Raw genomic sequence first — 22540 nt, 5'->3', positions numbered from 1 at the left:
TGTCTGCAATTCAAGATGGTTAATGGGAGAAATCTGTTACCTCAAAGTATTTCCGTATGCTGTGTAGCAGAGTTAATGATTCCACTTGCCATCACTTGCAATCATTTGCCACATTTTACCCTTATTTTATTATTTTAATTGTGTAAGTATTGTTTAATAACTTATTCTAATGAGTTTCCCCTTGGACTATACTTTGTGTAACATGAGCACCCTCTGCTAGGGCCCCTGCAGACTTGAGCGGTGCAACCCTGTGCATTGTTGCCAGTATGAGCTGGGGATCGAACCCCCCAACCTTCTGGTTGAGAGGGGATCAACTCTACCCACCGAGCCAATGCCGCAAATAAACCATAGCTCAAAGGAATAACTCAATTGCATGTAGCCCGCTCTTCATCTATCCTGAAGTACAATATATTCACATACTGTTCTACTACTGTAAGAAAAATGCCAAGCAATTAAACATAAAGGCCTATTCTAAAAGTGGGAGTTGGGAAAGGACTACACAGCCTGCAGCCAGCTCTGCCAGTGAACATTAACATCTTAATAGTGTTTTTTGGAAGACGGTGCTATGTGCCAACACACCACACCCTCATTGTAGCCAACACAATACAACCGTCAGAATCTCCCAGGAACACAGAGAGAGCCTCCACAACAGTAAGCAGCTCACAAGCGTTTGAGAAAAGGTGTGCTGCGGATCCAGATAGCTTTATCTAAAGCAGGGGGCTGATGGGAGGGTGGGAATACAAGCTCAGTGGAGCTACTCCACACAATGGAATCACACTACATAACACAAATAAAGCCAGGGTACAAGCAAGCACAATCCTCACACAAAAGACACACGGGGACAGCGCCCTGTCTCACTGTCTCGTGATTTCTTTTTCTGTTCCCATTTCTTCTCGCTGCTGATCTTTATTTTACTTTCCACACACTCAGTCAAACTCAACCACAGACCAAACGTTTCCTTTGAGCAGAGCAGACAGCTGAATAGTAGATCTTATGTTGGTGTTTAGTTAAACACAACATAGGTCTCATTGGTAATACCTTTTGTCAATAAGCTTAAAGGTCAGCCAACTGAACCGGCCCGAGCAGAACTCGACTTGCTCTAGTAAAAAAAATCTGACTGGCAGCAGTAATATTTTGTTTGAGCACATTTATGCCACATGCCCGACTTTGGTGATTACATCTTATTCTTAACTAACTTGCACCTATCACTTATAACTTAAAGTTAGTTGACTTATAGCTGTTTATGTTAATAAAGCAATAAAGAATATCTCCTGAGGGGTGCTGGTGGGGCAGTGGTTAGTGCGCGCGTCCCATGTATGGAGGCTATAGTCCTCAAAGCGGGCGGCCCGGGTTCGAATCCAGCCTGTGGCTCCAGAATATCTCCTGGATTTTGTGAAGGTTGCAGATTAAAATGGTTAATTTGGGGGTAATCTTTTTCAAAAAGTCATGTTGGAAGTTGCAATTCTCTGAGGCTTTATATTCTTTGACATTAATAAGACTTTATTAGGTTCATATTAATAAATACTTTATTATGCACTTATTAACAGCTAACTGGGAACAGGATCCAACTTTCAAGTAAACGCAGAAACAGATTTCTCCCACAGCCGCCCTGTCTCTCACACACCCCTGAGACCGGGGGCCAGGGTGCGAGATCTTTCCCTCTTTCCCTCCGTCAAAAGCCATAAAAGTGCAGAAAACAGCAAAATACAAAAGCAAATATTTATCATTTTATTGCAGATTTTGTGTGTACATTTTGGCCATGAAGGTGTCCATAAAAAAGACTAATGCAATCAAATTAATTTTGTTGCTAGTCTTTGACATATCAAAGACTCTAATCACCATTCAACTAATAACCTTGCATTTTAAAGGGTTACAATCCTGAAAATAATTGACTTTTTTGAGCAAGTCAAAAGTTCTTTAACTTTAACTAATGCAGCAGAAAAATATAAATACATTTGAGGAGGGCACAAGGGTTTTGTTTTCTGGCTGTGAATTTTCAGATTTGTTTGAATCTTAAACACTTAGGGCCACGTTAAAAAAAAAAAAACGTACAACAAGAAGCTCTTAAAAATTGCAGAAAACAGCAAAATAAAAAAGCAAATATTGATAATTTTATTGCAGATTTTGTGTGTACATTTGGCAACCAAGGTGTCCAGAGTTAACAAAGTTAATTGGGGACAAATGTCACTGTCACCTGAACCTTAACTTTTGACAGTTTATTTTTGTTTGTTTTTAACAGTCCATTTGCTTTATAAGGTTAAACATTACACCATGAGTACTTTACTGATAGAAATGAATATCGTATCTTATCATGAGTTCACCTGTAACATCTCTTATACACTTGTATATCGTAAAATGGGTTTTTCATAGAAGACACACCTTCTCAAAGACTGAACGTGAAAGTCTGCAATCCTGTTTCTTGCGCAGGTCCAGGAGCTGACGGAGGTGTGAAACCAGGGACTTCAGATTCTCCACCCCTTTGGAATCATAATTATCCTCCTTAAAAAGAACCCAATTAAAACATAGGTCAGGGTAGACAAACTTCTCAGCCTCATCAAACATGTGTTTGTGAAGAAGTCTGCTAAGTCTGGGAATCAAAGAGAAGTCAACTAAGTCAAAATAACAATACAAATATTTTAGAAAATGGAAGAAACATGGAAATGCATCCAAATAAAGTTCTCAGGCAAACCCTCTGTGAAGCATCCGACGACAACAGAAGAAATCGGCTCTCTTCGACTATCGTTGAGAAACAAAAGACGGCTTAGTATGTTGAAATTTGAATCACATTCTTCTGTAGTTATTAAACAGGAATGTAGTAAAAACAAGATCTGCACAACAAGAAGCTCCCGTTTGAAGTGATGTTTCGAGTCAACTGAGGAAGCGCATGTTGGCACTATGGTGTGTGAAATCTGAATGAGTAAAATATGTTACTTAAATGTGCAGAAATCTTTAACTTTAATTCATGCAAGATCCATTTACCACTGTAATAAGTGTTGATTGTTTACCATGTATATCTTTGAGACTGGAGACACATCCAGAGAGTAACAAACAGTCATCGAGGGTAGAAATCGTATTTGCAGTGAGTTGATCTGAAAAATCATAAAAGCTTTATGTTGAGTTCAGAACAGCCTCGTGAAAATCACATATCACAGTTCTTTAAAAGCGTTTGTACAAATACCTGACAGTAGTCTTGTTTGGTCAGTGTAATCATCTTCATGTTGCTTTTGTCTTGGCTGTGAAACAGATATTTCATCATTATTTCAGTCCCATTTATCTGTATAAATCACAGCTGTAGTAGGTAGGTTTGAAAACACTAATACATACGCCACCATGGAGACAGAGCAACACTCTGTGGTGAGTTCAAAGTCATGAACGACCAGAACGGGCCAACAGTGAATCATGACCAGGAAGGGAACAATCCCAACAATACACAAAAATAAAGTCTCAATAAAGATAAAGTAAAGTAAAAAGTAAGTAAGTAAAAATAAAGTCTCAATAAAACCCCAAAAGAAAAACAACAATGTAGCAATAAACAAGACATAAGGCTTTCACACTTGTCACTAAATGTTAATAAGATGATAATAAATGTTCAGGAGTTGAAATGGTATTTAAAGTGTTTAGCTATGTATATACACTGTACTTGTAAACAAGAGCGTACCTGGAATTAAGCCATCGCTGACAGTGAGCGAGCAGATCTTGGCCTGATGAAGGTCCATCATCCAGAGAGTGAGAACATTTTCTTTATCACCCTGTGAAGAGGGCTACACAAAGACATACGGGATGGTTTTCAATCTCGCCAACATTTCCAGGAAAGATTTTACTTGAAAGTGTACATTTAAATTCATTCATCACTTAAGGAAGAATGTGTGACTTTTTTAATCCAGTAGATGCCGCCCCTTTGAGCACCAGCATTAAACCAAAACAAACTGCTGTTTGGGGACACCTCCACTATTCTGAGTCGTCCGCTCTCCTCCAGCAGCACACCTCCAACCCCTCTCCACTCGCGTTCACACAAAGGAGTAATCTATTAGAACGCACCATTAAGAGCAAGTGGCGGACAAAATTGTTCTTTGCTGCAATCACCTGTGGCCTGCATTGTTGTTAGCAGGCTAATGTTAGCACACTCGGTTACCTCATAGCTTGTTATAACTCTGGCCTTTCCCTCTGTCAAAAGCAGGAAAAAGGCCAGAAAACAAAAGCAGAAAAAACAGCAAATATTACAGATTTTGTGTGTACATTTTGTCCACAGAGGTGTCCAGAGGGAATATCTGACAGCAAATATAATTACAGCCAAAATCAGTTCAAAATGCAGTCGGAAAAACATCAGTGATAAACGTATAAGATGGACAAGGCAGCAAGGATATCTTCCAATACAGTTTAATTCATGGATACACCAGCGAAAATTATTTTTTCAAGCGCCGTAATAAAACAATAACTCACCAAGTGTTTTCATGGCCCAGACTGAACATCACCACTGTACTGCAGCCCTTGATGTGGTAATCATTGGTCGAGCAGAAGTCTATCTTGATTTGAGACTGGAGCTGAGCGTGTAGAGAGGTGGGATTAAAGTTCTGCTTATCAGAAAATAAAAAATAACCCTAACAGAAGAGGGTCTCGACTAACCTCTTTCAAAGATCCTACATCCACTTTTTCTATGGCTGTGATGACAAAAAGAAAAATAAATGTTTCATTTGGTCAACAATAAGCCAAAGTTTGAAATGTGGAAAAAAAACATCCTTTACATGAGTAGAAACACATTGTATATCCCTGTTGACAAAAACACAACACATATTGGCCCTCACTTATCAAACGTACGCACGGCAGAAAAATGGGTGTACGTATTTTCCCTCGTATTACTGTGTGAGGAGATAGTGGTACGTCTTCTCGTCACCACTGGATGGTTTCTCTACCAAAGCCTAAAAAAGAAGAACCCACATCTTTATGTAGGTAATGAAATCCATTGGGATTATTACAACTGGTGACATCATCAAAGCCATAGGTGAAATCAGACAAACATTTCATGGCCAGACACAGGCCTTCACTTGTAGTGTGTCTTATAAACACTCTTACCCTGGTGAGAAGGATTCTCTTGTGGGGGACTGTTAGGGACCAATCAGTAAGGCACGAGACACAGGAGTAAGTTTAAAGAAAAGGTAGGTTTTTATTTTACCCAAAAATAGAAAACCAAGTTTACAAACCAAACGGGCCTTGTGATCCGTCTCCAAGGTGAACTCTTGAGCAAGAAGGTAGTACCGGAAGGAATCAATGGCCCACTTGATAGCCAGTGCCTCCTTCTCCACCGTCAAATATCGAACCTCTCTGGGGAACAGTTTCCGGCTGATGTAGGCGACTGGATGCCGATCATCCTGAAGTCCCTGGAGTAACACAGCTCCCAAAGCCTTGTCAGAAGCATCAGTTTGCAGAAGAAAATGTTCGTCAAAGTTTGGGCTGTACAGAAGAGGTTGCTTACTTAGTGATTGCTGGATATCACTAAAAGCTGCCACTGCCGTCTCTGTCCACTGGATGTGATTAGGACTCCGGGATCTAGTCAAGTCTGTGAGAAGAGCTGCCCTGTTGGAGAAATTGGGTATGAAGCGGTGATAGAAGCCTGATAGCCCAAAAAAGATCGGAACCGCTTCCTTGTTTGTAGCAGGGGACGGGACTCTATGGCCTGGATTTTGTTGACCTGAGGGCGTACAACCCCATTGATGACGTGGCCTAGGTACTTCGATAGGATGACAGTCAGCAGATTAAGATTTACTTTCATTGATCCCCGCAAGGGGAAATTTCAGTTTTACACTCTGTTAGTCATGAACATACACATAGGCTGAAATATACACACACACACATGCAGAAACAGGATCCTATGGACATGCACTAATGGAGAGATGTCAGAGTGACGGAGCTCCTGAGCTGATGGTGGGGAGGGGCTTCGGTGCCTTGCTCAGGGGCACCTCGGCAGTGCTCAGGAGGTGATCTGGCACCTCTCCAGCTACCAGACCAACTTCCATATTTGGTCTGCACCGGGACTTGAACCGGCGACTCTACGGTTGCCAACCCAAGTCCCTACAGACTGAGCTACTGCCGCCCTTGAATCGTGAATGAAAGCAATCCAAGACATCTTGCAGGTGTTCCTCCCACGTGTTACTGTAAATGACAATGTCATCTAGATATGCTGCAGCAAAACCAGAGAAATAACAAATTACCTGGTCCATGAGTCTCTGGAAAGTTGCTGGAGCGCTGTGAAACTCAAATGGTATTACTGTGAAATGGAAAGGGCCCCATGGTGCCCTGAAGGCTGTCAGCTCCTGTGACCGATCGGTGAGAGGAATCTGCCAATAACCCCTGTAGAGATCTATTGTGGTCAAGTATTATGCCTTTCAAGCAGTTCATACATAATTGGTGTTGGATAGGAATCAAAGAGAGAAATTAAATTCAGGTACCTGAAATCAATGCAGAACCTTATGCTTCCATCCTTCTTCGTACAAGCACCATTGGGTTACACCACTAGCTCTTTGAAGACTCAATGATCCCTAGGGAAGGCATCAGGTTAACTTCCTTCCTCAGTGAGGCCAGCAGGCGCTCAGGGATCCTGTAAGTTAATCTTCTCACAGAAGCATCTTCTCTAACAAAAATGTCATGTTCAACAATATTTGTTCTCCCAGGATTCTCCTGGAAAACATCTGAATTACAGATAGATCTCACCTGAAGCCGTTGGCCGTCTGATTGGTTACTGAGATCATGGTCTACCAGGTCACTAGAGAGGCAAGTATTGCTCATCCACTTCTTCTTCATCCAGCACACTTCCTATTAGCATCACTGCTGTTTTTTTTCAGGTCGCAGCACCCACTCTTTTAAGAGATTTATGTGAAGTACCCTACTGGAGCGTGAGTGCCTTGGTGTCGATACCTGGTACCTGGTTGGCCCAAGTTTCTTAAGGATTTTGAACAGTCCTTGCCATTTAGCCAACAGTTTGTTGGCACCAGCACTTTCTGTCCAGGGTTGAAGAATCTCTGCCTGGCTGGCTTGTCGTACCAGGACTTCTGTTGCTGCTGGGCGTCTGCCACGTGCGATTGGATCAGTTAATATTTCACAAGGGAAGCCCACCCTTGAAAAGGGTGGGCTTCCCACTGTACCAAACAGAAAGCATGGATGGATTTTAGTAGAAAGACTTCTGGATACTTGGTAGCAAAGTCTGTTATAACCAGCATTTAACGGTTCCCTGCTTTGGTTCTCTCTACAGGACCAAAAATGTCCATCCCAAGGCGCTCAAATGGGGTGCCAATAATGGGTAGTGTTTGAAATGGAGCTCTGGGGGGTGTTTTAGCAGATGTTATTTGGCACTGAGGGCAACTTTCACAAACCTGAGCAACATGTCTGCGCAGGCCAGGCCAGTGGAAATGGTTTTTAATGCGAGCTGTGGTTTTGTGGGCCCAGGTGGCCAGCCCAGGGAACCGAGTGCCCCAAGGCAAGTATGGCGTTTCTAGCTGCTTGGGGAACCATTAGCTGCAACGCTGACTCTTGTTGACGATAGAGGATGCCATTTTGCAGGATATTCTCATCACTTATGATGTCCAACTCAGCTTCCGGCTCCTTCTCCTTTGCTTTCTGGAAAAGAGAGACCAAAGACGGATCAGTTTTCTGCATATCACTTATATTACCTGGAACTTGAAACCCTAGTGGTAACTCTGGCTCAGTGCTGGTTGGTGGTGTCATCACTGTCTTTTGGAATTTCTTGTGTCTTCTCTGTCTGCGGGTTTTCCGAGACTTCCCAGGTGTGGTCTCCAACTCCTTATTGAAAAGTAGCTCATTGGATTGCATGGTCTGCATTCTGTTTACCACAGCGTTACACTGTCTGCTTTGTTCTGGCTCCAATAAATCAAAAAGAACTGGTAGGTCTCTTTCTAGAACAGCATCAAAAGGCAGATTATCAGCAACCCCAATGTTCAAAAGGTAAGTTTGACCTTTTACCTTAATGTAGATGTCAGCTGTTGGATAAGGCTTCTCATCTCCATGAACACAACAGATAAGGATGGTGTCACTGCTGCTGACAATGTTGGTTGGTACAAACTTCCTGTGTACCAGTGTCTAATCACTGCCAGAGTCAAGCAAGGCCCTAAGAATGGTTCCATTAACTTCAATGTTTTGCATTTTAATATAAAAGTCATTTTTAAGCACATTTGTGTCATCTTAGCCGAGATGGGTTTATTATGGCCTTCAAGTCCACGTAAATAACAAATTAGCTTTTTGCTAGAGGGTTTTGTTGGCCTGTTAGCTGGCTGGCCCCTCACATGGGAGGCTTACCCACACTGAATGCTTCCCCCTGTTGAAACCCCCTGTTTATTTTCTCTGGTATCATAGCCATTGCTGTCCGTCTTTTCAATCTTTGACCTGGACCTTTGCATTGTGGAAAACAGTCAGCGAAGACTGGTCTGATGATCTACTGAATATTTTGCCAGAGAAATCAGTACGTACTCAAGTATAGTAGATGTTTCAAAAACAGCCTGAGAATTTGTTGAACCTTCTTTCTGATACAGGCCCCTGACAGATAGCAAACAGTGAGTCAGAGACGAGAGGAACTTACTGAGATGACCAGAAGCAGCAGGAAGGTTTGATAACTCTGATCAAAACAGGATAACCATTTTATCAGCAACAACAATACTCCAGTTTGAACACCTGGAGGAGGAGAGACTGGGATCTGCCTGCATCTGAAAAAAAAACAGCAGTTCCACACTAGTGTTCACATTGATTGATTGGACTTCAGAAAAAGTCTGAGTCCCTGCAGACCAAAGCTTGGAATTTTCCACATCGCTAGATACATGGAAAGAAATGTCAATCTCAATGTTTGTAAAGTAGTTAGCACAACTGTCTAGGAAGGTTGTAGAAAGGCAATTCAGCAGATGAAGATTTTTCCAGCTGCGGCCATTAACAAAATGGCCGCAGCTGGGTGCAGCACAACTCAAGTAGTGGATTTACACTTTTCTCTTAAAGCAAAGAAATCTATATAAACCCTTAAATTAACCTCAGATCATTTACTCAACTAAATTAACTCTAAATAATTCAATTACATTCTACCAGTAACTCAAACATGAAATAAATTATTAGAAAGAAAACATTTCTCAGAAATAAAACCCCTTCAAAATGGTCTGCCCCAGTGATGTCAGCGATGACATCCCCATGCCCTTTTAGCTGCATGGAACCACATGGGAAACTGAACAAAAGAACAAACAGAGGTAAGTATGGATAAGACAATTAATGATATTTTGCAGTTCCAGAAACTAAATAAAAATGACTGAACTAAGTCAAGACTGTGTGTTTGCTTTAAGTTAATTTATGCTTTGATGTGAACTGTAACTTATTGCTAACACAAACAAACCTGGGATAGTAGTAAGTGCTACAATGTTACACAAGCAAAAATAAATTAAAGCTAAATACACAAATGTAATTAATGATGTGATTTGATATTAAATAAAGATTTAAATGACAAGTGGTGATTAATAGAAGAGCTTCTCACCCACTTTGTCACAATGTTATGTCAAGTTTTCCATGTGCTGATTCAGCTGACTGTAAACTCCCCTAAGTGTTACCATAGGGCCAAGGTTGCAGGAAGAGAGAAACCCTGAGGTCTTACTGGGCGCTGCCATATTTTGTGTCTGTGCTCAGTTCACTCACAGAGTGAAGGATTATAGGTGGATCTGCCGGCTAAAAATGTTGTTTCTCAGACAGTATTACAAACAATTTACAGCTATATCTATTTTTTCTGTCTTTAGTAAATCTACAGACACTGAGGACGGCATAACAAAGCACATGAACGTCAGCATCCTCCTGGTGATAGAAGATGAGGTCGTCCTGGAGCATCAGATCAAGCAGCATGACTATTGGTAGCATATGGTAGGTATGCTCATGGGTCTGCTGTATGCAATTAACATTGACTACCAAAAGGAAGTACAGTATACATTTTAAGTCATACAGAAGAACCTATTGAATATCGGTGGTGACCACTGCCCCCTTCAAGGGTCCATGGACTGAGAAAAAGAGTTTTCTGAAAGCTTCCAAGAAATATTTGGACATTGTCCCACAGATCTTTTCTGAAATGTTTGTGTTACCACAGTAAGATCACCTCCTTAAATGTGTAAATTACCTGATTTTATACGTTTATTGCATCTGAAAATACTGAGAAAAGTGACAGATAAATGATAAATGCAGCAAAAGAAGGACAACTGATTTTTTGCACATTCTTGGGTGGAAATGTTTTTACCAACAAGTAGTAAAAACATTTGTAAATGTTTAGATGTGCTATTTGATCTGATCTGCTATCAAAGGTTGAAGAACTAAAGTTGGTTGGTTTCTGTGATAAAACGAATAACCTGTAGAGATTATACCTTTTTTTTAATTTGTATTTGAAAGGAAGTTGAAAGTTTCCACAAAAGCAAAAAGAATCACAAAAAATTAGGGCCGGGCAACGATTAAAAGTTTTAATCGCGTTAATCGCATGAGTTCCTGTGATTAATCACGATTAATCGCGTTGCTATACCCAAATTCCAATAATGAATTCAAAAGTAGTGTATAGCGCACTTTTATTGTAACTATACTTCCCAACTTAAACAATGTAATCAAATAAATACAAAACTAAAGCTTATTGCCATTGCAAGGGAAGTGGCAATAAGCCACTTAAATAAAGTGAAGACAAGTGATAAGAAAATTCAACTTAGCAGTGGTTAGAAATAACTTTGGCTCTGTCGTCTGCACCGTCTGGAAGAACTTTAAATAAAAGCCAGTGAGCAACAGACTTTTACAATAAGAAAATAAATAATAAAAACTGTTTTAATGTGAGATAAAATAATTGTCGGCGATAATTAATTAATTAGTTAATGCGAAAATAACCCGTTAACTTTCCCATCCCTACTAAAAATGTATACGCTGAACTGATTTAAGTTGACTAAAATATAAATATATATATTCAATTTAAATTGATTAATTCATTTAACTCAATATTTTAGATGGATTCAACTTTTGATGAAGTATTTTAACTTTGGATTTCAAGTCAAAAGAAATAGAAAGAGCATTTTGCCTCAACTAGATAATGAGATAATTTCACAGGAACTGAGTTGTGTTCAAAAGTTTTGTGAACTTAAAGATTTAAGTACAACTGACTTGATGTCAAGTTTATTTGACTATAGAACATTTTATTTCTTTGGAATAATCACAAATTTATCTCAACTTATCTTTTTTAAGTTCAGGTAACTTAACATTTTAAGGCAACCCAGACACTAACTTTTTGAAGTCATAACTAGTTGGGTTTTTTTACAGTGCTGTTTTATCTTTCCCAGTCCTTGTGATCAAAATCTGTAGATCACCTTCATCTTGTTGTGAACTTCTCATGCTGCAGAAAATGAAGTGTTCTACATTTCAACTGATTGTGTTTGAAGATGCACTCCAAGGTCTGTCCTTTTGTATTTTTGGTGTCCTCCTGTCAGCCCAAGAAAAGGGAGTGTTTTACTCACTGCATTTGTTAACTGTGCTTCAAGTTGTTGGAATGGCCCTTTTTAAGGATGGACTGCAGATTGTATTTAGAAGTGTTTCCGCTGGAGTGGAGAACAGCGAATGTTAAACAAAAAGTCAAACTTGCCTGAATAAATTAATTATTCCTTCTGCTCGGATAAAATTAGTTTTGTTTGTGCAAATATCGCGACAGCTAGTTTAGTTCAGTGATAGCAGCAGGAAACTTTCTTCTGCACCTTTGGACCTCCGTCCACAGGAAAGAAGCTGAAAATAACTGTGCAAAGGGGTTGGTGTCATCCTTTAAGATAGCGGTATATAGCTATCCGCTGTAACTGTCCAGTAAACAGGGATGCTGGGTAGAGCTGTGAGTCACCAATCAGCCAACTTTACCATTTAACACTTTGGTTTAAGGAATTTCTATCTTTTAAAGATGTGTCGACCAAACCATGACACCAAAGAAAAAAGGCAAGACTGATTCAATAAAGAATCAGTCTTGCCTGAGTCAGTGGCTATACTGCAATCTGGCCTAATGCTACGCTTTGACCTGAAAGTAAACAACAGGACAGTGGAAGAAGGGCATCCGATAGTGCTACGCAGTTTGGCAGTAGTTTGATCTATAAAATGGAGAAAAAGGTGTGACCACATTCAGCACAGGCATGAATACTTTAACCTGTAAGGAGGACTGAAGGTTGTTGTTAGCGATGCTAACGTTAGCCACACTCAGCAAACCTATTTGACATCGCTTACAGGCGGCCAAATTTAACCCACAATGCACTGCATTTTGGTTAACTTCCCTCGCTTGGTTCGGACCATGTTCTCACAGGGCGAACCGAACTCTGGTGCACTTGGAAGTTCCCCGTTTTCAAGTACATAATTTGGTTCTTTTGTCAATACCAGGGTTAAAAACAACTATGCTTTTTCCCTGAATTTGATCAGATATGTTGGTAGCTATGACACACCAAATGTTTTCATAATGTTGTTTACAGTTATCCTTAAAGATAATACTTGTATTTCTAGTAGCATTTTTTTTCTTCCAAAAACTGTTTGAGTGGAAGTTCAACAGACCTCCTTTTTGTTTCTGCGTTTACTTGAAAGTTGGACCCTGTTCCCACTGAGCTGTTAATAAGTGCATAATAAAGTATTTATTAACCTTTATAAGGCATTAATATGAACCAAATAAAGTCTTATCAATGCCAATAAACATCTTATGAACATTGATAAGTGGTCTATAAACAAGTTTCTTTGTGTTAATTAATATCTTACAAGCCAATTATAAATTAATTTATAGTTTAATTAACACTCATGAAGTCTTATTAATGTTAATAAACATCTTATTAATGTTTATGACGGTATATAAAGTGTTAGTACATTTCTAATAAGAGCCTATAAGTGTCTTATAAGACATAATACATTTGTTAATTATGCCTATATTAACACTTATATAGTCTTATTTGTGTTAATAAGAATCTAATGGTCTTATAAGTGACTTATAAGTGACTTATTACCTGTTATTAATGCTTATTACAAGAACCTTAATATAAAGTGTTACCGTAGTTTTCTTTACATGTCAATATTAAATTTTTTACATTTCTGTTAGAACTTTAAATCGTAAATAAATCTACTTCATGGGACAGCTAGGAAAGCAACAAGACTATTAACATGTCCAAGCAAATCCTGCACATTGTCGCACTTGCAATAAACTAACCAGCGATGTTTGAGTACTAAAACATTGCCAATGAATGAATGTAAGACAGTGTGCAGGAGTTTGCATGCATGCTCAAATTAAAAAAAAAAGTGCATGCATCTCACCTCTGTGTCCTTAAAGAGTTAAGCTACATAGATTTGTATGTCGCCTTATTTGGGGAGGTTTCTTGTTTCAAGTTGATTTGATTAGTGCAGATAAAATGTGTGATAATTGAAACTCACAAATGCCAGCACTGCATGAGACCACAGTCGGGCCACCCAAGTCAATGTCTGCACACGCCCCTGCACGGGGACGATAGAGAGCTTATTAGTTTTGCATGTGTTTGAAAGTTGGTGATCTGGTTTTGGGGGAAAATGTTACAATTCACTTAGCAGACGCTTTTAGCCAAAGCGACGTACATTGAGGGTAAGTACAACACAAATCCCATTCATACACCGCACCCGAAGCAGCGGGAGCAATGTGGGGTTAAGTGTCTTGCCCAAGGATACATTGGACATGTTGCTCAGCTGGGGATTGAACCTTCCACCTTCCGGTTGAGCGGCAACAACTCTACCAATTGAGCCGTAGCCGTCCCTTTATTAAAATCAACATTGGATAACTTAAAGCAGCCAAAGGCTCAGTTGAAGGATAACTTAAATATTAGAACTTCAACTATCTTTCTGAAGAATTTGAACATGTGAATGAGCACAGGTTGTTGCAAAGAATAAGCATCACATACATTTTGGGTTTTCATTATTTAACCTTTATAATGGTAATTAAAGTGTGCTATGATTACATTTAGAGATGTAGTAGTGAGTGCATGCGAAAACATTAACCTGTGTGTGTCCCACAGGGGTTTGTACCTTTTTTCCCCATCATGCTAGTTTTGAACCTTAATAAGCCCTTGCCTCTCTTCAATGGATGTGAAGGCAGAGAGAGAGAGAGAGAGAGGGGGGGGGCTTTCTTACACTTCAATTTCACGCATATTTTCTTTGAGGCTAATGAGAGCCTTAAATACGGTGCCAGACTTCAGGCTGCATTGTTGAAGGGCTGACATTTTCACACACAGTGGCACCTTGTCACTGCAGATGAAGTCCTTATACCTGGCTCATTCGTGTGTGTGTGTGTGTGTGTGTGTGTGTGTGTGTGTGTGTTATGAATATCGTGCATTGGCCTTTTGTGAATCTAAGTGTGTACGTGTGAAGCAGAGAAGATAATTTGATATACTGGCCCGTGCCCATACATGCGTTTTTACAGCACGGTATGTTAGTGGCAGAAAGGAGCAGAACAAGTGATGTAGTTCAGGACCGGAGCACTTTGTCACTTTCTTTATGTTTGTATTGGTTTGTTTAATACATGTGTATGTTTGTAGGAGCAGTTCTGCGTGAGTCTTGGTGATAAATGTGCCACTTCTTGTTTCACCTACCTCTGTTTCTCATTCCTTTATCCGTAGTAAACATGTCTTGATTCTCATTTTCGTCTTCGGGTAGGAAACGGCTCTCGTAGATCTCTTCCTCCTCTGAACCTGAACTCTTAGTTCAATCAGCTTCATCTCTTACTTGTGCAGCACACATCATGACGTTGACGCTTCGGACAGGAAAAATGACACTTAAATACTTGAAAGGACCTCGGGCATGTACTAAGAAGCAGGACTTTCTGTTATGGAGGTAACTTCAGGGATAACTCTGTTGTCAGTACTACAGAGGTGGTTCACTTCTTACTGAGGGGTAGATCACCGTGGTAACCTGTGCTAAGCTCCTAACCTGCTCCTGAGCAGGTTTTCTCGGGATGATGCTGATGCTGACCAATCCCTCAGATCTTGTCGTCACATGCAGAGCTCTCTGATCCGGTCTTGAGAGGGGAGGAGGGATAAAACCAAACTCTGTCTTCACCATGTCATTTTTTAAATATAAAATATATGAACTTTATGACATCATTAAAGCTTTACAGGTATCGTCCTTCAACCAATCACTAATCAAAGGTCTGAAGCGTTCTTCTTTTGTATGTTTAAGATTTAAAATTAAACTCATTTACCGCTTTCAATCAGCCTATGATTTCATATTTATTTTTTTATCAGCCACATTATACCGCTCTGTATAGTCAGAGCTGCAGCTGAAATATTACATCTTAAACTTTAAGACACGTCAGATAAGAGAAAATATTGCATTTATGAGAAGATTTCATTCTGATCTGTTGATGATTACGAGACATCATGAGATTTTGTGTATTCACATTCAGTGATTGTTTTTTGTGCATGTTTTTCCTTCATAAGTCACAGCAGCTGTATTTAATTTAGTCCGGAGTATGTGTTTAAACTTCTTCATTTTTGCATCTGATTTAGTGAAATGTGACGATCTGATGAGGCAGACATGTTCATTGAAAACTTGATCCAAACAAAACTGGACTGGTTGAAAATCTTGAAGACGTTTCACCTCTCCTCCGAAAGGCTTCTTCAGTTCATGTTTGTGATTGGTCAAACTCTTGGTGTACTTATGGAGTATAGAAAAGCAGCTTTGTTTCACCATTATAACATCTCAAAATCTCCATTTGAGGCCCGATAACCGATAGATACCCTTAACTCGCTTCGTAGTTCAGGCTTCAGCTCATCTTGAAGCCATTTGTTGTCATCGAGCATGAAGCCAAATATCTCTACACCTTGTGGAGAGAAGTCACAAAATGGACTTCAGAGTTAATTATAGATCTTAAAATATGGATGGACAAGTTGTTTTGTTTGTGTTTTTAGACTTCCATATCCCGTGTAGAATGACACAGAAGATGCCTGTGCAGCTTGGTTGCTCTCAGGGTGTTTGTCTTCTCCACTGGCCCAACTTCCCCTTCACAATGAAAAAACAAGATTTTTGTCATTGTGGCATTGTTTACTGTTTATAAGGTCTTTTGAGCAGACTTAGCTTACACTTGCACAATTGTACTTGTCTGTGGCACTATAGGACAACAGACTGGGCTATGGGGAAAGTCCCACACTGATGCTGTCTGTTTGCATGTGTGTGTGTATGTGTGTGTGTGTGTGTGTGTGTGTGTGTGTGTGTGTGTGTGTGTGTGTGTGTGTGTGTGTGTGTGTGTGTGTGTGTGTGTGTTTGTCTCCCACACAGCCCCGTGGCTGCCACTCACTGTAAACTAGTCTGCAGCTCGTCACAGACAGACGTTGACACACTCCCAGTCTAATGTGCTCATTAGGGACTGCACAGCACACACATAATTGATAGCCATGACATACGATGCGCACACATTATTGCAAAAAACAGTTTCCTTTTTTTAATGCTGCAGTAGAAAACAAGGTTATATGAAGTCATATAATGGGGGGGGGGGATCATTGTCAAGAACAACAACAACCGAAAACGAGAGAACGAAATGAAAAAGACAAACGGCACAGAATGCATTACAGTATCTGTGCTGTTTACATGCCGATATTTTACACATAAGGATTCTTTTTTTTCTTATTTCTCTACACTGGCAGCTGTCAGTTACTTCAGCAAATGAACTGCCAACATGTAGCAGAACTTGTCACTCAGGAGGTTAGCGTAACCATGGTTACCTTTCATATCCCCAAAAAGATAAAGCTGCAGTGTGGAATCATGGCAGAGTAATTAGGCAGAACAGAAAGAAAAAAACAAAACATAGGACCAATTGAAAAAGGCATTCAACAATATGAAACAACCCAGAGTGCTTATAAATAACAGTTTACATGTGAAATATCTTCATAAAGTCACATCTTTTTTTATACAACCTTCAATATCTGTGTAGTGTTCATACAGCGGCACATGTCGAGTAGTGTCTGGTAAAAACAGTCTTTAACCCTTTGAGCACGAGTGTGGGATAAAAAGAATCACCTGTTGTCATCCTTTTGCTACCTATCTTTTTTTTTCTCCGTATCCTTTCGCTTAAATAACACATTTATAAAAACTATTGTGCAAAACAATTTATTTCACGTCTTCATATACTGTGCACCAGCAGATAGTCATAATCCTTTTTAAATTAAAAATATAGAAATGATGCATAATTTAGACAGGAATTAGTTCTTACATTTTTATTTACATATTGTACACAGACCTGAATTAATATAGGTCCCTGATCGACCAAACTTCTCTTTTTTTTTGTTCCTTTTTTTATCACAAAGCTACGATGCTTTTGCAAAGTCTTGGAAGCATCTCGGACAAATGTCAAGCCCAAGATGGAAACCTTGCAATAAAAAGAAAATCTGTCTTTTGAAAAATGTTTTTTTTTTCATATCTAGGATTAGACTTAATATACTGAACATCTGGCAAACATTGTCCATCTAGATTATTCCCAAATATTAAGTCCAAACTATCTTAGGTGTAGAAGTGCTTACACGTACTCAGAGGGTTAAATTTAAATGCTGACTCCAGTGCGGGAAAAAAATAAAAAAACAGAGAAAAAATAGAGAGAGAGCATGGGTTTAAAATAAAAAAAAACATTAAAAATGGAAAGTGCACTAGATTTAGTTATAAAATGTTTAACCAAACAGTTTCATTAATGCATGCTTCTTATCACACCCGTGATGCCAAAATATAAAGGACCTAAATTCCATTTACAGAAGTTTCAAAATACACACCACTTCATTTAATAATCTCATTTTTTAAACCTTCATATACTTTCTCTTTCCCATGACAACAGTCCACACTCTGCACACGTCGACAAAAGTCTGTATTCTGTCAAAGGTAATCACTTAAAACAACCGTCTTGGGCAGGAGTGAGTCAACCTCACATAGAAACAAATGAAAAAAAACGACTACTACACAAAATTGAAAACCATGTGCTAAAATTGAAAGCAGTAGTTGTATGGCATCTTTGTGCAGTTCCACCACAATAATAATCCCTTCCACTTTTTTGAAAGAAATGTTCGTGAAATGCAAAAAAGACACAGAGCAAGAAAGTGAGCCATTACAAAAAGAGCGCAGCATTAGTCCCCAACCAGTGCTACTGTTTCTCCAGCTCACTCACGTACATGAGATGGTCCTCGGGGGACTTCCCATGAGTTTTGCTCAGGTGAAGCTTGACCGCATGCTTGCTCGCAAAAGTCCGGTTGCAGAGCTTGCACTGGTACACGGCCCCGCCGTCGTCATCGTGGTCGGGGGACGGTGACGGGGATTTAGTCGAGGGCAGAGAGGTGATTAAGGACGAGGTCAGGGAGAGGGGTAGGGATGTGGATAGAGAGGAGGACAAAGGGTGGCCGGAGAGGTTAAGATTCGAGAGCAGTTTTTCAGATAGTCCTTTGGTGTGGCGTTGTTGATGGTGATGCTGTGATATCTGGCTGAGCAGCTGCTCCCCAGAGAGCTTGGCCAGATCTCGCAGACGGAAACCCAAGTGGGATTCCAAATGGCTGACATAGGTGGATGGTGAACGGATCTGAGAGGCGCAATCACTGCAGAAGAATACCGGGTGACCTGAATCCAAGTTTTTCAAGAACTTGGTGCCACCTGTTCTCCTCAGCTGGTACTTGACATTGGCCAACCAGTGTGATATTGTGGTCATTGAGAGGCCGGTGAAACGGGAGATGTGCATCCTCTCTTGAGGGCTCAGGTCCGACATCACGTACTTTCCGTCGCTCGTTTGTCGTAGACTGGAAGCAAACTGGGCTTGTAGGATGAGGAGGTGTTGAGGATTCCAGTTCGACTGACGCCCTTTGCGTTTCTGGGCCGGCGAAATGTCTTCCATCTCCTCCTGTGTCACACCTTCTATCTCGGAGCGCTCGGAGAAGCTGGTAGGCGTGGAGGATTTAGAGACAGCCTGACTCTCTGTCAGATTCCTCAACATGTCAGAGATATCCGACAGTGCGTTTTCTCTCAAAGGAGAGGTAGACATGAAGGAAGCTACTGCAGCTGAGGCTTTGGTCATAGTGAGGGTGGCGGAGGGAGAGATCGAGGAGGGGGTGGAGGTGGCAGAAGAGAGAGCTGTTGAACCCAAAGAGCCAGTGCTGCTGTTTTTGTCAGCATTTTTGCCTTTGGTGAGATCAATGGGTTGATCGTTGCTTGGATGTGGCTGGTAGAAATAGCGGTCTAAGTGGTCATTACTGGGCTTTTTGGTATGTGCTGGTGGGGTGGAAGCGGCCACTGCTGCTTTCTCTGCCAAGCTATTGCTCATCTTGAACAGCATACTCATGGGGTCGAGGGAGGGCAGGGCAGGCTTCGCAGCCTTCCCCAAGTGAACGTTCATTACTGACTGCAGTGCACTGAGAGGGTTGACAAACGGCTGTTCTGGAGGTGGATGGTCTGTGATGATGGCTGTACTGCCACACAGGGAGGCAGGCAAGGGTGATGTCACCGCACTGGACTCCACGCCGTTCTCCATGGACTGCTTTATGGAAATGTCACCGTTTGAATCTCTGTGATTGGTTCCACTTCCATCGTCGGCTACTTTTTCCACTTTGCTTGAATTCTCAGGGGTTTTACAGCTTTTCACTCTGTTGTCTTTGGGGGACTCTCCTCGGGCTGAGTCCCCTGCCTCGCTGTTGCAGGGTGAGGGAGTGGCACATCTCAGCGGAGATGCCCTCACAGCACTGCTGGGTTCTCTCATTTTCTCCTCGACCTTGGCCACTTTTTCTGTCACTTTCTTGACCAGTTCCTCCATTGCATGAAAGTTGTTTTTGGGCAGCGGGGAGGTCTGGCGGCTGGACGGTGAGATCAAGGGCTGGCTCTTACTAGTGGGAGAGAGGATCTCACCTCCAGGGAAGAGATATTTAAGATGAGAGCCCTTCCCCGAGTTACCCAGAGAGAGTTTCATTATGTTAGGGAGCTGGTAGGCTGCATGGATACTGGGATAACCGCCCCAGCTAGGAGCTCCATTCTGGGCTTTGTTAATGGCTGAAGTCACTGTGTTCTCCAAAGACTTCAGGATGTCAAGACCACCTTTTGGACTTTCATCCAGATCCTCTTCAGTCAGATAACTGTATTTTGAAGAAATGTCAAACTTCTCCTCTGCCTCATCGTCACCTCCTGCCTTCTTCTCCTTGTTGAGATTACCATTGTTGATAATAGACTCATTAGTACATTCCTCCTCCTTCTCCTCCTTTTTTATATCCACTATCATGGCAATAGGGGAGATGCTGGTCGGAGGGGGCACTGGGGCAGGTGGCGGGGAGAAGGTTGTGGCAGCCAGGGGAACAGACTGGAACTTTTCTTCAATTGTTATATTGGGTATAGGGGTCGGGGTGGACGGCTCAATAATTGGCTTGCCTTTCTTAATAGCAGAATTGGTGACTTTGATAAAATGTCCTGTCACCATCATGTGAGCGGTTAGCTCTTGCAGTGTGTCATGAGAGCTGCCACACTCCATGCACTTGAGGATCTGTGACTTCCTGGATTCAAACTGCCAGGCGTAACTGGCACCATTCTGGTGTCCGTAGCGGTTGTTCGGTGTGATGTAAGGGTTGGTTACCTTCTGAAGTATGTCATTAGAGTCATTAAGGGAGGTGGGCTTAGGAGTGGCCCCTCCATTAGAGTCAGGTGAGCTGGGGATATCTAGATCAATGGGGGCTCTCTTTCGAGCAGAGGAGATAATCTTAGCTGCCACTGGTGTAACAGGCTCTTTCAGAGGCACTTTCTGGTAGTGTTTCGTCTTGATCATATGGACACTCAGATCCTGAAGGGATTCAAAGGAGTGGCCGCAGTACATACATTTCAGAACTTTCTGTGCATCCTCCTTCCCCTCCATCTCCAGTAAGGAACGCTTTCTGGGTTTCGACCACCGTTTGGTACCCTCGCTATCTGTCTCGTGGTTATCATCGCGGTAGTGGCCTGTCTCATTCATGTGTACCGTGAGCCCCACCAGTGTATCATAGGCCGCACTGCAGTCCTTGCAGCGGAATTTGCTGGCGCCAGTGAATATAGAGCCATACAGCTTGGAGCTCTGCCGGTAAAGTTGGACAGTACTAAAGAGGTTTGGCTCTGTCGACGCTGTGGATACTGCAATTGTGGGGTGTTGAACCATGCTCAGTCTGTGGTGGTGGTTCTGTGAGGCCTGCTGCAGGGTTTTAGCCATAGCTGTCTGGTGCCAGTCATAGCCTCCACTTCCACAGCTACTGCTACTGCTGCTACTACTGCTGCTACTGTGACTACGAGGGGGTTTTTCTGCAGGGGGCTGGCTCAGGTTCAGATTGAGTGTGGACCAATAGGAGTTGGTCAGGAAGGAGGTGTAAATGGCCTTCATCTTCTCCAGGCTGTCAGCCACAGACCCTGTCGTCGCTAATACGGCCTCGTCTCCACTTACCGGGACAGCGACATTGGCGGCCGCCATCATTGCAGTTGAGGAAGACAAGGAAAGGACATTGGAGGGGTCTTTAGAGAGGAGGACATCGTCCTCATTTTTAAGAGAGGAGCTCTCAAAGTCAGACATTCTGTCACTGGATTCACTCAGGTGAGACTCACTGTCCAGTTCCTGACCGGAAAAGTCCGCAGCGTTTGGGGAGTCATGGAAGCCAGTGGATCCTGGCCTGTCCTTGAGGAGAAAGTCCTTGTCCTGACATAGGAACTTGGCTGCAGGCTCTTCACCTTCGTGACCCGAGTCATCGCCATCCAGATCCTCATCCAACAGGGCGGCTTCCTTCTCATCTTCAGGGACATACGCTGCTCAGATAGAGAGGAGAAAAGACAAAGAGAGACAAATTTGTTAGAACAGCTGACAGAATATCCAATGATAGAGATTCTTAACTCAGTAGTCCTGTTACTCCAACTTGCAGGGAAATGATAGAAACACAAGCATTCATATTGTCTCCACAAGAAACAGCTATCATCCAGACAAGACAAAGTATTTCTAATCATTAAGTGTTGCAGTATTACTGTTTCATATTCTCCCTTTTACATTGACATTGTTTCCAAATTGGAATTAAGTCACCGCCCCCTCCCTATCTCCCCCCCACCCCCAGGTCTTTGTTCTGTACTGCAGAAAATCAGAGACAGTCAGAGAGAGAGAGAGATGGAGAAAGGAGAGAGAAATATGGAGGGAGGGAGAGGGGAAAAAAATGTCTCTTCAAACAGAACTTGCCACCTTATTCTTCTCAAGGGGCAACAGCTTGAAATTAAAACTAAATTTGAAATTAATGAAGCACATTCTGGCGGTGGCATTCGTTTCTGAAGTAATAAATTACTTGTATCAACCTCGGAGACAGCGGTTCCTGTCTGTCAATTAATATGTCTTACGCTTCTTCTGCAGACTCTAATGCATTCCCTAACAGACACACTCGCCATTTAAATTAAGCATGCATTTTCACTCATTACGCCGCTCAGCCCTCGCCTCCTCGTAAATAAAAATGAATGTATGTACGTTTGCCTGCGACAAATCTCTCCCCGCAAAAACCCATTTGCTTCAATTACCAAAGAT

General features: G+C 41.6%; 1 protein-coding gene across 2 annotated transcripts in view; it reads right to left on the bottom strand.

Annotated features, from left to right (window-relative positions):
* Window positions 1-16433: 16433 nt before the first annotated feature.
* Window positions 16434-22540, bottom strand: part of tshz3b (teashirt zinc finger homeobox 3b) — a 39829-nt gene continuing 33722 nt past the window's right edge. For both annotated transcript variants that reach the window (XM_061047448.1, XM_061048174.1), the window contains one exon: window positions 16434-21786. In XM_061047448.1, coding sequence (XP_060903431.1) covers window positions 18143-21786 — 3644 coding nt within the window. In that variant the 3' untranslated portion in view covers window positions 16434-18142. The remainder of the gene's footprint in view (window positions 21787-22540) is intronic.

This window comes from Labrus mixtus, chromosome 1 (genome assembly GCF_963584025.1).
Source record: "Labrus mixtus chromosome 1, fLabMix1.1, whole genome shotgun sequence".
NCBI classification, from domain to species: domain Eukaryota; kingdom Metazoa; phylum Chordata; class Actinopteri; order Labriformes; family Labridae; genus Labrus; species Labrus mixtus.
This window is presented reverse-complemented; position numbering and strand designations above follow the sequence as displayed.